General features: G+C 34.5%; 1 protein-coding gene across 2 annotated transcripts in view; it reads right to left on the bottom strand.

The window, feature by feature from the left end:
- Positions 1–845: 845 nt before the first annotated feature.
- The window catches only part of LOC127870403 (uncharacterized), a 23,821-nt gene continuing 9,404 nt past the window's right edge, over positions 846–15,262 (bottom strand). For both annotated transcript variants that reach the window (XM_052413010.1, XM_052413009.1), the window contains exons 3-14: positions 8,479–8,654; positions 7,984–8,122; positions 7,609–7,659; positions 7,310–7,408; positions 6,626–6,775; positions 5,911–6,027; positions 4,304–4,450; positions 3,840–3,866; positions 3,510–3,554; positions 2,722–2,818; positions 2,322–2,407; positions 846–2,059 (exon numbers count right to left, since the gene is read on the bottom strand). In XM_052413010.1, coding sequence (XP_052268970.1) covers positions 1,208–2,059; positions 2,322–2,407; positions 2,722–2,818; positions 3,510–3,554; positions 3,840–3,866; positions 4,304–4,450; positions 5,911–6,027; positions 6,626–6,775; positions 7,310–7,408; positions 7,609–7,659; positions 7,984–8,122; positions 8,479–8,654 — 1,986 coding nt within the window. In that variant the 3' untranslated portion in view covers positions 846–1,207. The remainder of the gene's footprint in view (positions 2,060–2,321; positions 2,408–2,721; positions 2,819–3,509; positions 3,555–3,839; positions 3,867–4,303; positions 4,451–5,910; positions 6,028–6,625; positions 6,776–7,309; positions 7,409–7,608; positions 7,660–7,983; positions 8,123–8,478; positions 8,655–15,262) is intronic.

Raw genomic sequence — 15,262 nt, 5'->3', positions numbered from 1 at the left:
CTGCCAAGGGGCGGGGCATTTTTTCTTATATGGCTATAGTAAAATCTTGTTAACACTCTAGAGATTTATTTTTTGATCTTCATGAAACTTGGTCAGAAGATTTGTCCCATTAATATCGTGTTATCTCAGGTGAGCGACTATGGGCCTTTCAGGCCCTCTTGTTTATCACATGCCACACCCTGTTTCCCATGTACTATAACCATATATTTTTATCTTACACATGTGTAATATAGTTTTTAAGCGTTTTCATTGGCTTAGTTTTCGTTTAATTGACCAATCGCATTTTGTTATTTTTGCTGAAATGACGTTGCAACGGCAAATGACGTCACGAAATGTAAACAACATCCGGGTTTTATCATTATGTTTGCGTAAATATTTATTTAATTTGCTCATTTAAAAGCATGTGATAAAAAAATCTGACACACATTGTCATTTCATACCATATTTTATTAAGCTCGTCCAGGAAATTTGTTAGTAAGCTCGCCGAAGGCTCGCTTACTAACAAAATTCCTGAACTCTTTTAATAAAATATGGTATGATATGACAACTCGTGCCAGATCCTATATATCTCTTATGTTTAATTCCTAATAAAGATCATAAGACAAATTGGAGATCCAAGAACAATTCTGGTTGCAAATGAACAAGTGTTACAGCGGTTTCTTCATTTTGAAAAATGTGAACTATATCAGAAATGAACACAAGAAAAAGATATATAGGAAACTCTTCTCTACTACTAGGTTTATATTTAAAAAAATGCATGTTGAAGGGTTTATATAAAACTGACAAAACTAAACGTTTACATGAAAGGATTTTTAGTTGTCTATATTATAAAAATAATCAACACAAACGAGTAAATATATTTAATTAATAAATGTGAAGTTGTGTACATTCCTTAAAATGTATTCAACAGTTGTTTTGTTCATTAGATATAAACATTTCACTATATTCTACACAGCAACAAATAAAACCAATTGAATACTTCTTGTGTGACTTAAAAAAATAACTTTGAATTTCATGTAGGACTGAATTCCATATTAAAATTTATTTGCAGTAAAATATGATTTTAACTAGGTATACATATTATTAGTTTCACAATAAGCGCAAAAACTTTTTTTCATATTTGTGTGCATTTAACTTTTTACTTTTTCAATACATTTGTTCACGCTTATATTCTGCAACCTTTTAACACAGAGCCCACAAACTTGCGTCAAATGTTTCCCAAACTAACGTACGTTTCGATTGGAGTGGATTTGTGGCCGGAATTGTTTTTCAAACCCGACACGGGCGTCTCATACATCAATAGGTGTCCTTCAAATTCGCGCAGAACGCTTGAAAGCTCCGCGATGAAGCTGTTGTGGTCCGCTTGACTTCCGGTCCTGAAAGAATAGTCCGGAAGTGGTTCGTTAATCGTCGTGCATCCGCTCGCAGAGTCGTCCGGTTGAACGAGATCCTGAAGAACATCCTCGTCGCTCGCTGCAACCGGAAGTACAGGCAAACGCCGTTCATTCCACAGACGGTCGCCGGAACCACCAATCGCACTGTCGGAACTTTGAGAGTGAGTTTCCAGTCGTTTACTGGAATCTTTATTTGAAATAAGTCTCACACCAAAATGAACTTGTTCCGCTTTATTCAAATTTGGTTTGCGTTGACCAGAATTATCGGGGCCGTCTCTGATATCACACCGGTCACATTTAGTAACGTGACAACACTGGGTCGGAAAACGCGAGGGGAATCGTTCGATAGACTTCGGAATCAGTTTCCAATTCCCTGGAAATTCGGTTTTTCGCGCACGTCTTCTTGTCAGACTATTTCGTTTGAAACCAAACGCAGACGACGCGTCGTTACTCGCGCCTTCTGCGTCGCAGTCACAAAACCTGTCATCTGATTTCGTGGAGGAACTGCAATGAGTCTTCAGCCATTGAGAGACTTTGACCGCGCCCTCTTCGTCGACGACTTCCGGTTGATTTTCGTCTCTGTCATCGTCGGCGTTGTCACCTTCAGGTTTTCGTGTTGGTGGATAAAATATGGCACCATTGGTTTTCTCTCCAGTAATGGTTGTCTGAAACAAAACAAACCCTTTTGTAGGTTTTTGTGTTAAATTCGCCTAGATCAAAGCATAATTAAATTATATTTGTATCATCGTACCGTACCACATCATTGCGATTGGTGTTAACCACAAGTCGAGGAACCAATTGTGATAACATTGTGTTTTATGTTTGGTTCCGATTCGTTTGAACGCTCAAAAGCGCAGAATTGCTATTACTTCTAAGAAACTCAATCTTCTACACCATGGTACACCATCTTAAAAATCAACAACTTACATTCCATCTGAAATATTCAGCCGCTGTTCGCAATGGTGTATCCTTGTCGACAGTTCGAGCCCTAAGGTCACACTGAAGAGCCACATCTGAAACATTAAGATCAAGTCGTTATTCCATTTTTCTGTTAAATAAATAAAATAAATAATAATTCATTTTATAAGCTGATATGATTGTTAACGATCAATTTACGACATTTATTTAAATAAAATCAACAATTTGCCATTCTTAGTATTTTATATGCACTTATATTTTTCAGAAACTGGTGAATGAAAATTTACATTTTTACTACATGTACAGTTTACCTCGCTTAACTCTTGAAATAGACATGACGATAGGATTGAAAAAAAGAGCAAGCAGTAGCTAATGCCGTCAGCGGATGTGGTGACCAATCAAATCTCACCTTGAACATCACGTGACGAGCACTGGGTAAATGCATCACATCCGTCATCATACCTCCGTCTCAAATCGGCATGCTTCTGCTTCAGTTCAATGCTAACCTATTAAAGAAAAAGAACATAAAATAATATTTGCTATCCCACTAAATTTATTTGTAATAACTTTAAACAGAGCGTTAAAGGGATCTTTTCACGGTTTGGTAAATTGGCAAAATTGAAAAAAGTTGTTTCAGATTCGCAAATTTTCGTTTTAGTTATGATATTTGTGAGGAAACAGTATTACTGAACATTTACCATAGTCCAATATAGCAATTTTATGTATCTTTTGACGATTTGAAAACCTAAAAATTATAAAGCGTTGCAACGCGAAACGATTGAATAATTTGAAGAGTTCTGTTGTTGTCGTTTAAATTTTCGAATTTTCGAAACTACGAAGATTGCTTATATAAGGTATAAAATACTTTAGATTTGCATACACGGCGGAAAAGCCGAGAGGGCTTATGCGTTTTTACTTCAGACTAACTCCAGGACTCCGGGGGTCACTGGTTCGAGCCCTGCCCGGCCACTTTTTTTTTCCTTTTTTTAATTTCACTCTTGATTATTTACTGGAGCTTTTAAGATCCAATGTTTACATTTATCAATATAAAGCATTTAATGACAAACTTCAAAATATGCCGAAATCTGTGAAAAGGCCACTTTAATGCATGCCGACATAGAAAAATTAAATAATTTGTACTGTTAGCAGGTGCTTAATGTATTATTACATTTTGTGTGGGTCGAAAAACATGCTTACCAATTTAAGCGTGCGTGCAAGGTTTTCCTTTTCTGTGCACAATTTCTGGAAAGATGTTCAACATGAAAGTATCTCAATAAAATATCGATTACATGTTTTCAAAGATGTTAATGTTGAATTATTACTGGAATTTTGATATAGAGATTGCCATATGCATGTCTTCAACGAAAACAAATGTATTTATTTAACATGAAGCGTATACACACGGATATACGATTTATTATTCTGTCACTGGCGTTATTGCTTCTTTGTTCTCATTAAATAGTTAGTTATTTGTTTAACAATATTTGAAATGTTGTTTTCTGTGAAGTGAAAAAAAACTCAACCAACCTGCACTTGATGTTGGAGATCAGCAATCTGCAATTACAATGTTTAAACAAAAGCAACATTAATTTCAAGATAGCAATGATACTAATACTTATAAAACTAAAAGTACTACTACTAATAATAATAATAATAACAAAAACAAGTCTAATAGTAATACTATTGATGATAATAAAATAATAATAATTATCATATTATTCTTATTATTGCTATCATTTATATCATAATAATCATTATTGTAATAATTATCGTGGTTCGGACTTTAAAAGGTCATGGCTGATTAATGTTTTATTATAAATAGTACCTGTAGCATACGTTGTTCAAATTGAATATAGCAAAATATGTCATTATTCGCGCGGCGATTATAAAACAAAAACGTGCCACTTCCTGATGTATTTGTTATTGGAAAATGTTGCTACAATTCTATACAATAAAACCTGGAACATGTATGGTCATTTGCTAAATCTAACCAGTTTTTGACTGTTGTGCATTTCTTCTTGCGTTTGAAGGACCGTTGCCCTCTTCTGCATCACGTGATCCACATTAACGTACTTCCGTTGCCAATTCGCTAGCTCGTGGTGCAGATCGTCATACTCTAGTCCATTTCCGGTCAGTTTCTAAAAATAGAAAGACATTACACATGAAAGAAACAAAACCATTATACTAAAAACAAACGCACCTCGACAAAAAAGTGAGCTCTGTGTCAGGTTCGAACATTTTATAGTGTAACTAGGGGGATAAGTTGGATCAGGTTAACAAATTCACGGCTAGAATAGAACAATTTACGGTGTCACAGAAGTGGAATGTTTGTATCTATGTTTTCCATAAATAGTATCTTCATAAGATAACTTACACGTGGAAACGACATAAATAAGTCTCGTTGCAACGACGTACCCTAGCTCTTGGTAACGAAATAATCAAGCACAAAATACATGTTGTTCAATTCATGTTTCAAAATGGCTGACACAATGGAGGCCAACATCATTTCGGAGGATATAAATCAGACATACGCTTTTATATATTTTTCAAACTGCGTGTATTCTGAATTGTTGAGTATGTGGTTACACGAGTAAGTTATGTCGTTCTCAGATTGTCGTCGTTACTGATACTGACTTGTTCCCACGAATAACTAAGTCGTGGAAACGAGTTGATAAGTAGTGAGAACGAATTACTTAGTCGAGGGAAAGACATAAATAAAGACAAGCGCGCGTCATGATGTGAAACACTGACGAGTTGCGTAAAATGAATACATCGAACAATTATATGAACCAGGAGGGAAAACTCTTGCAATAAAACTCTGAAAAAAACAAAAGCAATGTCGTTTATCAAATTACCTCCCTTTGCAAGTTCAAATATACGTTGGATAGTTGCATTTTATATTATAATAATGGTTTGGAAGCATGTACAGTGAACATAAACATGAACACATTTATCATAAAAAATATACAAATATCGGCATATGAAAAAAAAACGATCTTATAGTGTGTAATAGTTACGATTTCATATTATTTTGTACGGAATACCGTTAGGGCAATCGTGGTTACTCAATAAAATCCAGAGGACGACAATGCAATTGTGCGATAGTAAGATGGCGACAATGCGATAGTACGATGGCGACAATGCGACAACGCGATGGTACGATGACGACAATGCGACAGTGCGACAATACGATGGCGAAAGTGCGATAGTACGATGGCGAAAATGCGATAGTCATATCGTACTGTCCCCATCGTATCATCGCATTGTCGCCATCTTACTATTGCGTTATTGTACTGTCGTCATCGTCTTATCTCATTGTCACCATCGTACTATCGCACTGTCGCCATCGTATTGTCGCACTGTCGTCATCGTATTATCGCATTGTCGCTATCGTACTATCGCATTGTCGATATCGTACTATCGCACTGTCGCCATCGTATTGTCGCACTATCGTCATTGTATTATCGCATTGTCGCCATCGTACTTTCGCCATCGTATTTTCGCACTGTCGTCATCGTTCTATCGCATTGTCGCCCTCTGGATTTTAATGTAAAACCACGATGGCACTAACGGTATTCCGTAATTTTGACACCCATACTTCCGCCATGAAGGTCACATCGAGGCCAGCCTGCTCCAGCTCGTGCTGCAGGAATACCCGCACGTTTGTGTTCGAGGAAGCGTCCAGTAAGGTGTTCACGAATTTCATGCTCGAGACCTGAACGAGAATAGGCGAAAGTTTGGTTTTATTAACCTCTTCATAGCAATCTTTAAAATTCATTATTTATATAACTTCGAATGATGTAAGATTAATTGCACTTTAATAGTTGGAAAGGTGATTTGTAATACAATCATGCTATTTTCCGAACAGAAGTTTTAATTTATTAACTTTATCTGACATTAAACATTTACTTGGTTTGTATGGGGAAAAAAGCAAAATAATTCTAAATAAAAACGTTCGGAGGGGCCGAGCTATAACAAATGGGGATGCTACATACACTTTGATGTGTAACGAATTAAAAAAATAAATGACAAACATTTGATGCTTCTAAAGTTTATGAATTCTTAATAGAACTCACCCATTTATGACTGTAATAATCGGAATAGTTCTAGTGACTTTTCACTAAGTACTGGTATTACCTAGGAAACGGACTCGACTGCATATGCTATCGGCGCAGTCGAGGTTGAATACATATACATGTATAAAATGAATATATTTAAGTTAAATGTCAATAGAAACATAAACAAGTCTTCAGTGTGAGCAAAACATACATACAATATAGAAACGTAATATAATGTATTAGAATTGCGCTGACCTTGAAAATGATATTCTGAGGACTGTCCATGTTCATCATGTTCACAAGTGATTTGAATCTAACGGGTTCCCCAATCTTCAGCTGCAGATAAGTGAAGCAGTCCAAGACTCGTGCGAACCCGTCCGTGGCCGCCATTGCTATTGTAAGGATCTGGAATGCGACATAGCAAGTTTATGTTATATTGCATAGGTGAGTTATAACAAATCATATTGTTTAAGTGAATATATTCATCAATGTAAACGGAACTTTTAATATTAAAACAACTTGATATTTCAACTCCTTCAGGAACTTTTTGATGCTAAATCCAAATTATATTGAACATGAGATTTAGCTAATGATTGTCGTAAGAAGAAACATTTAATGTTATTCCGCAACGACACCTCAAACCAGTGTCTACAAACGACTAGATTTTAATCATAGTCATTACGCTTTTGCAATATTTATTGCAAGACACGGTTTCCTCAATCACGTTTTCAAACTCCTATTTTGCAAAATTGAAATAAAGTTCTCAGATGCGCAAGCTCAAAGCTGGTTAATACGCTTGTACAGTTGCATAAATCTAGAAGTACTACTTCCAAAAAACGTTATGCTGCAACAGCAACCGCAACTGCGCTTCTATCAAAGATGACAAATTGGGCAGTAGCAACACGCTACGTCTGTTCAGTACGCAAAACACTATCTCACCTCGACCGCTGTGCCCCTGGACTTGGTGAATGTGCTAACGAGGCTCGTGCATACCGCCTCCAGCCCATAGCGGTCGTCTAGAAGCGTCGAGAGGGCACCCTGAAAATAAGAATTCAAAATTAAATAAAAAGACAGTTGTCGCATAGCGTCGTCGAAAGGCAACCATGACCAACGCAAGTTCAAGATGAGAGAGAGAAGACGGGAACTTAAAAAAAAATATTCAGTTCATGTTATTGCAGCTAAAGCAGAAACAATCTCTCGAAAGAGATTGCAAATTACATACATTATAGTGAACGTACCTTTAATCTTAACGAATATTTGATGCACAGCAAACAATCGTGTTCGTCAGTCTGGAAAATGAAAGATATATACATTGTATTACAAAGAAACAATAAAGTGGATTTACCCAGAAATTGGAATATTTGCACGGAATTAATACATTTATATAACTCATAACGATAACACATAACTGCGATTAGAATTAGACTGAATTGGCTTTATATACGAAACGGGCAATTTACTTAAAGAGTGAAACGGAAGTTCATAAGTAAGAAGCTTATATTTAAACATCAGCTTGCTTGGCGGCGTTGGTTTATAGTCTTCTTTAATTTTGCGACAATACCAAACGTGAGAAAATATCGTCTTTTTAAATCACGTGGTTAAAATATACTCACAAGAGTTTTCTTGTAGTTTTTCAGCTGAGTCATGCTGGCTGAGCCAAACTGCCGGGAACCAGTGTTCTGTATGGATTTAAGGAGCTTCACAAGCAAATTCATGCCGTTGTTTTTCGGCTTCAAGAATTCCTCGATGAAGCTGTAACGATAACATCAGATACAATTCAACATAATGCCTGTTCTTCTTTTAGAATGGCACGACCTCGTCATAGACTTATCAACCATTAATCCAATCTTAATCGTTTGTATTAAATACAATTATTTTTCTCATATGCATTACATTTGCGCAATTGTTTATAAAGATATATAATACTTCAAAGAAAGGAGTTTATAGGACGAGCTGTCGACCATTTGTAACGATATTTTATACATAAATTAAGGTGATTATTAAATTAATTATGCTGATAAAACAGCAACACTTGACGTAAAAAACAACACATACAAAACAAACGAAAACGAAAAAAAACAACAACTGAACAAAGTCACCAAACAAACCTGTCGTATGACATTTTAAGGTCAAGTTTCAGCTTGCGGAGCAAGTACGATAGCGGACTGATGCCATCTTTCTTGATGACGTCATTTCCATCACGTGACGTATCAGTATGGCCACTGACAAACTGGTTCAAATACTGCAGGTAGTGCGTTAAAGCATAAATCGGCGCTCGTGTTTTCTAAAATAAAATGAATGATTGCAATTTTAAAACCTCGAGGTAGTTACATCTCACAAATATTATATCGAGTTTTATTGGCGTCGATGAGTGCTGCATTCGTGTACTGGAAGCACACAGGTTAGGCTTTTTATGATATAATGCTATATTTACAAACACATGTATGCAGTAGATGGCCGATCGTTATGTTGTTTGGAACAATTTATTGAAAAAAACACAATTATTAATCCTCATAATAAAAAAATGAATATCAAAACCCGTACAACTACGCAAATAAATTAGTATGTGCAGCAATATGCAACGTCATTTAATCAAAACACCGTTATAAAGCTTCTTCTTTAAAATATACTTGTTGTTTATTTATGTTACTGTTCTTGCTAATGAAAAAATACCACAAGTTTAGTATAGGAGTGCTTATTCATGAAAAAGGTCGTGTTAAACAGCCAATACCCTGTGTTAATCGTTTAACTCAAAAAATATTTTAAAACATACTTATAAACAATGGCGTAAAATTCCATTCATTATATTGCTGACAGCAATTTGGCATTGAAAATAATTTATTGTTCAAACTTTGAGTAGTAACGAGTGAATACTAGTCTGATTTAAAAGAAGAAGACATTAATCCCAAGCGATTAGGGGTCAACGCATTCATGAACTCACTCGAGTATTGAATTGCGACATATTGGCCTTTCGTGCCAATAATGCTCGTTGAACTTTAGCTTTCAGGATTTTCGAAAGACACATTGTCAATCAAAGTAGAAGTTGCTTCTGTTTAAAATAATATATCTTTCAGTGAATGTGATTTTATTATCAAGAACCCAGTAAAACTCCCTACTTAAAAATTGTTACACCGGAATATGTAAAAATATCAAATTTTGTATTTGTATATTTTGTTCGCTAAAATTTGATTTATTTATTTATTTTTAGTACATTTATGAGTAAACAAATTTAAAGGGACCTTTTCACTTTTGTTAAATTGACAAAAAGAATGTTTCAGAATCGCAAATTTTCGTTGTAGTTATGATATGTGTGAGAAAACAATATAACTTAACATTTACCATGCTCTGAAATATCCATTAATGTTTTTCAATACATGCCAAAATCTGTGAAAAGCTTCCTTTAATGTATTCGAATACATATACTTCAGAAAGATTATCAGGAGAGATATTTGTCTTTAATTCAAGGACATTGAAAAATTGCCCATACAAGCTAACGTCACTGCCTTGAAATGGTCAATGTAAAGCATGAGGAATTTAAACCAGTCGAACGGCACACTTCGACTAGAAATATTCATTAACATACGAGTGTAAATAAATATTAACCTCTTAACACTATTATTCGAATAAAAAGCAATAAAAGGGAACTTAAACTCAATTTTATTGCAATTTAAATACTCAATTGTTTAAGAAGCACCACATCAAGAGAATATCAATTTTCTGAGGCACGACGCAAGAAAGTGAATTCAAATTTAAACCGAATTCTCTCGTATGTACAAGATTGCAGAAAGTAGCTAAATATATAACTAAGGGGCGCACAAACTTGGCATAACGAAGTGGCAAAGTTTTCACTATTTGAACACCATTTTACGCTTGAATCATATTAAGATTAAGTAAATGAAGCCAAATATAGGATCGCACTAAGAAAGTTACGCTTATCACATAATTGTGAAATAGAAAGGGGACGGTATCACAACATCGAACGAGAATATCGCCAGCGTAAATTTTGTCCCATGAACCATGAATACCATTTCATACTAGTATTTCCAATAAATGCACACCTACGAATTTTTTTTAAAGAAATAAGCCGCACTATTGCAGATGGCCAAAAATTATTACATTTACAAGATTAATCTCCACCGAAAGTAAATCTGAAATGATAAGTGCTGCGAAGTTTTTTTACGAAGCAAATAACTTAAGACGGCATCTCGATTCGTAATTTTATAATTAACCGGTAATTATGAGTTATCTTTGTTATTTGTATACAGTTGTAAAATTGAGACGCGTTCTGAGAAAACTGGGCAAAATGCATGTGCGTAAAGTGTCGTCTCAGATTAGCCTGTGCAGTCCGCACAGGCTAATCAGGGACGACACTTTACGCTTTTATGGTATTTTTAGTTTCAAGGAAGTCCCACCTTACCGAAAATCAAGTTTAGGCGGGAAGTGTCGTCCCTGATTAGCCTGTGCGGACTGGACAGGCTAATCTGGGATGACACTTTACGCACATGAATTAAGCCCAGTTTTCTCAGAACAAGGCTCAATTAATCATAATCATCAATAGTTAATAGTTCTGATGATACAAACCCAAGATGATTTTATAACAACTTTAAGTTAAAGTTATTAATATTTTTATTTGTTACCGGTTTTATTTAAGTGTGGTGTTCGCCACAAATAAATGCAGCCAAATATAAAATCGCACTTAACAGCGTTTATGTGGCTAACGATGGTTTCATAACTTTACATACATAGAAGCGCGTTAATCTTAAAATATTATTATTTGTAAATATTAAAATGAAGTAGTATATATGTACGCTGTATATACACATGCATGTATGTATGTAATGATATACTAGTAACTTCAATATATTTAGTTTTAAAACTGTAAAATTGATATATGTGCATGCTAGGAGTGTGTATAGGTTAAATTGTTAGTGGCATTTTTACCTCATCAGACAAAAAATTGTATTACATAGATCCACTTCTTCCATTACATGCATATATTAAATAAATGCTCGTTTTCATTTGTGTAGGTGATGAACTTGTATAAGCTTTATTGCCGAATAAATGTTGCTGTTGTTGCATATATGCCATAAGATACACAACATTATTATCTTAGAATGGTATACTATTCGAATGTGCTAACAAAACAAACTATATTAAGTAAAAGTGTTTTCCTTTTATTTTACTGTCCTTAAAAACAAATATGTGTGCACTCCTTTTATCATGTTCAGGCCATTAGTAAAACATGTGTATACTATCCGGATGTAATCAGGCCATTAGTAAAACATGTGTATACTATCCGGATGTAATCAGGCCATTAGTAAAACATGTGTATACTATCCGGATGTAATCAGGCCATTAGTAAAACATGTGTATACTATCCGGATGTAATCAGGCCATTAGTAAAACATGTGTATACTATCCGGATGTAATCAGGCCATTAGTAAAACATGTGTATACTATCCGGATGTAATCAGGCCATTAGTAAAACATGTGTATACTATCCGGATGTAATCAGGCCATTAGTAAAACATGTGTATACTATCCGGATGTAATCAGGCCATTAGTAAAACATGTGTATACTATCCGGATGTAATCAGGCCATTAGTAAAACATGTGTATACTATCCGGATGTAATCAGGCCATTAGTAAAACATGTGTATACTATCCGGATGTAATCAGGCCATTAGTAAAACATGTGTATACTATCCGGATGTAATCAGGCCATTAGTAAAACATGTGTATACTATCCGGATGTAATCAGGCCATTAGTAAAACATGTGTATACTATCCGGATGTAATCAGGCCATTAGTAAAACATGTGTATACTATCCGGATGTAATCAGGCCATTAGTAAAACATGTGTATACTATCCGGATGTAATCAGGCCATTAGTAAAACATGTGTATACTATCCGGATGTAATCAGGCCATTAGTAAAACATGTGTATACTATCCGGATGTAATCAGGCCATTAGTAAAACATGTGTATACTATCCGGATGTAATCAGGCCATTAGTAAAACATGTGTATACTATCCGGATGTAATCAGGCCATTAGTAAAACATGTGTATACTATCCGGATGTAATCAGGCCATTAGTAAAACATGTGTATACTATCCGGATGTAATCAGGCCATTAGTAAAACATGTGTATACTATCCGGATGTAATCAGGCCATTAGTAAAACATGTGTATACTATCCGGATGTAATCAGGCCATTAGTAAAACATGTGTATACTATCCGGATGTAATCAGGCCATTAGTAAAACATGTGTATACTATCCGGATGTAATCAGGCCATTAGTAAAACATGTGTATACTATCCGGATGTAATCAGGCCATTAGTAAAACATGTGTATACTATCCGGATGTAATCAGGCCATTAGTAAAACATGTGTATACTATCCGGATGTAATCAGGCCATTAGTAAAACATGTGTATACTATCCGGATGTAATCAGGCCATTAGTAAAACATGTGTATACTATCCGGATGTAATCAGGCCATTAGTAAAACATGTGTATACTATCCGGATGTAATCAGGCCATTAGTAAAACATGTGTATACTATCCGGATGTAATCAGGCCATTAGTAAAACATGTGTATACTATCCGGATGTAATCAGGCCATTAGTAAAACATGTGTATACTATCCGGATGTAATCAGGCCATTAGTAAAACATGTGTATACTATCCGGATGCAACTTTGCATAACTTGATTTACTTGAATTCTTAAACTACAAGTACAGTAAGTCATTAATACAAACTTGTATATAAGTTTTCAACTTAAGGTCCTAGTAAATAATATATAATAAATCATTTTATTTCAAATAGTCCAGTTTACAAATCTCGTTTTTAATAATCAATCAATATTCCCCCCTACCTTTATTAATAATTAAAAGAAATGGTTAATAATATACAATACTTGTTTTTATCTCGAAAAAGCAGATTCTTAATAATGTAGTTATTCAGACAAACCATATAAATTATTTTTCTATCCACAATTGTTTATTTCTACTTATAATTGTATCAATACTTATAATCGTATCGCTTCTAAGTACATTGGTTATTATTAGAGGTGCAGTTGCAATGTTAGATGCAATTTATTTATTCCCTTCATAACTTACCAGTTAATAACAGTGTCGTCCAAAACCACCTACCATTACTTATAAATTGTATACTGCATATATAATGTAGGCTATGAGCTTTACGGCTGAATAAATGCTGTTGATGTTCTTATTAAAAGAAGAAATTTTGTAAATAACGTACTTGTGGTCTTTCTGCCAATTTCGAAAATTAAATATGAACTTAATTAATATAGAAGAGGAAAGTTGTAAATTAGCCCATTTAGCTAGTTACAATGTACGTCCATTATTCAGCTTTTAATCGATGGGTTGGGAAGTCGATATTTCGATTGCATATTAAGTCAGTTCCAATTACCCCTTGTATACAAGAACAGTATTTATACAGTACATGGTTGTAAACTAACTGCTCTGTACATGCTCTTTTGAACAACTTGGGCAATACAAGATATTCAATATAAGCATTCCACGATATTAAATAGCTTTATTAGTGTATTTCATATGTTTAATATATATCATGTGAGAAATAACCAGTTGTAACATTGGTCAATTCAAAGAAGATTTAAATTGGGCAATCAGAAAACAATAACTCTATCTAACAAGACTTTTCAAATCAAATATCGATTACAGCGTGTCAGGTGTTAATTAGATTTTGACAGTGTACCTTGCCATGCGAGCAAATAAATCTTGTTTAAAGGACAGCTCAAGATTTGTTATATAAAGGAGAGAAAGTCAATATCTCTCATAACAAAAGTTGAATGAATAAAGATAAGGCAATACTAACTACTGAACAAATATAAGGTTTTTCTTTTCCTGTTTAACATTAATGTTGTTGTTGTTTCAATCGATTAATTAATCATTTCTCCCATGAACACTTTTTTGCTATCAGTCCAAGACAAAATAGCAGTCCCCTACCGGTTAAACTATGTCGGAATAAGAAAATATTCTCTATTAGTTTCATTAACATAGCTTAAGGACTTTGTAGTTATTGCAGGATCCAGATTTTAGTTTTTACTCATTTTTGTTACCATAGCAACCATGTTTTTTCTAACTGAAAAACTGTAATACTGCGTGTATTCTCTATATGGCCCTCAATCCACATACGGGGTCCAATCTTGCCTTTGTTCTTTGTAAATTGTCGCAGGATCCACATTTTTGTTTTTATTTATTTCTGTAATCATGGCAACCACAATTTGTGTCGGCAAAAAAGGAAGGAACGTGCATATTCCGTTTATAGCATTATATTAATATACCGCTTTTCATTAACCGCGCTTTTTTATTTTTTTTCAATCATACCAGTAATAATATTTTTCGGACAGTTTTGACTTATGTTTGTAATTTTACAATCCACAATTTATTACAAATATTGCCCTTAATTCACATACAGCGTTTCATTAATCTAACCAGCCATTAATTAGCCTAAGTACTTTATTTTTTATTTTTAAAAGAATAAGATTTGGAAGGACATATGGACAAATAGACGCATGGGCAGACCGGGGCGAAACAATAGTCCTATCTAGAGAAAACGTTGTGTGTATCAAACACAACAAAATTTAGACTTCAAAGAAACACAGATTTTTGTTAAAACACTTTATCGTTACGTTATTTAAAGAGCATCCCTTATCATAAACCAATTATGATGAACATATAATGGTATTCCATTACAGTTCGTGTATTGCAAGTACATTGAGATGGGACAGCATGATTTTAGAATGAAAAACCTCAAGAATTAAGTAAATTACTGATCTAAGACTTGTTTCGAGAAGCTGACCCAGAACTAACCGGCTAAAACCGATATAAATCCGAAGTTGAAT

This window comes from Dreissena polymorpha, chromosome 2 (genome assembly GCF_020536995.1).
Source record: "Dreissena polymorpha isolate Duluth1 chromosome 2, UMN_Dpol_1.0, whole genome shotgun sequence".
NCBI classification, from domain to species: domain Eukaryota; kingdom Metazoa; phylum Mollusca; class Bivalvia; order Myida; family Dreissenidae; genus Dreissena; species Dreissena polymorpha.
The sequence above is the reverse complement of the archived record's forward strand: the minus strand, read 5'-3'. Positions and strand labels throughout refer to the sequence as shown.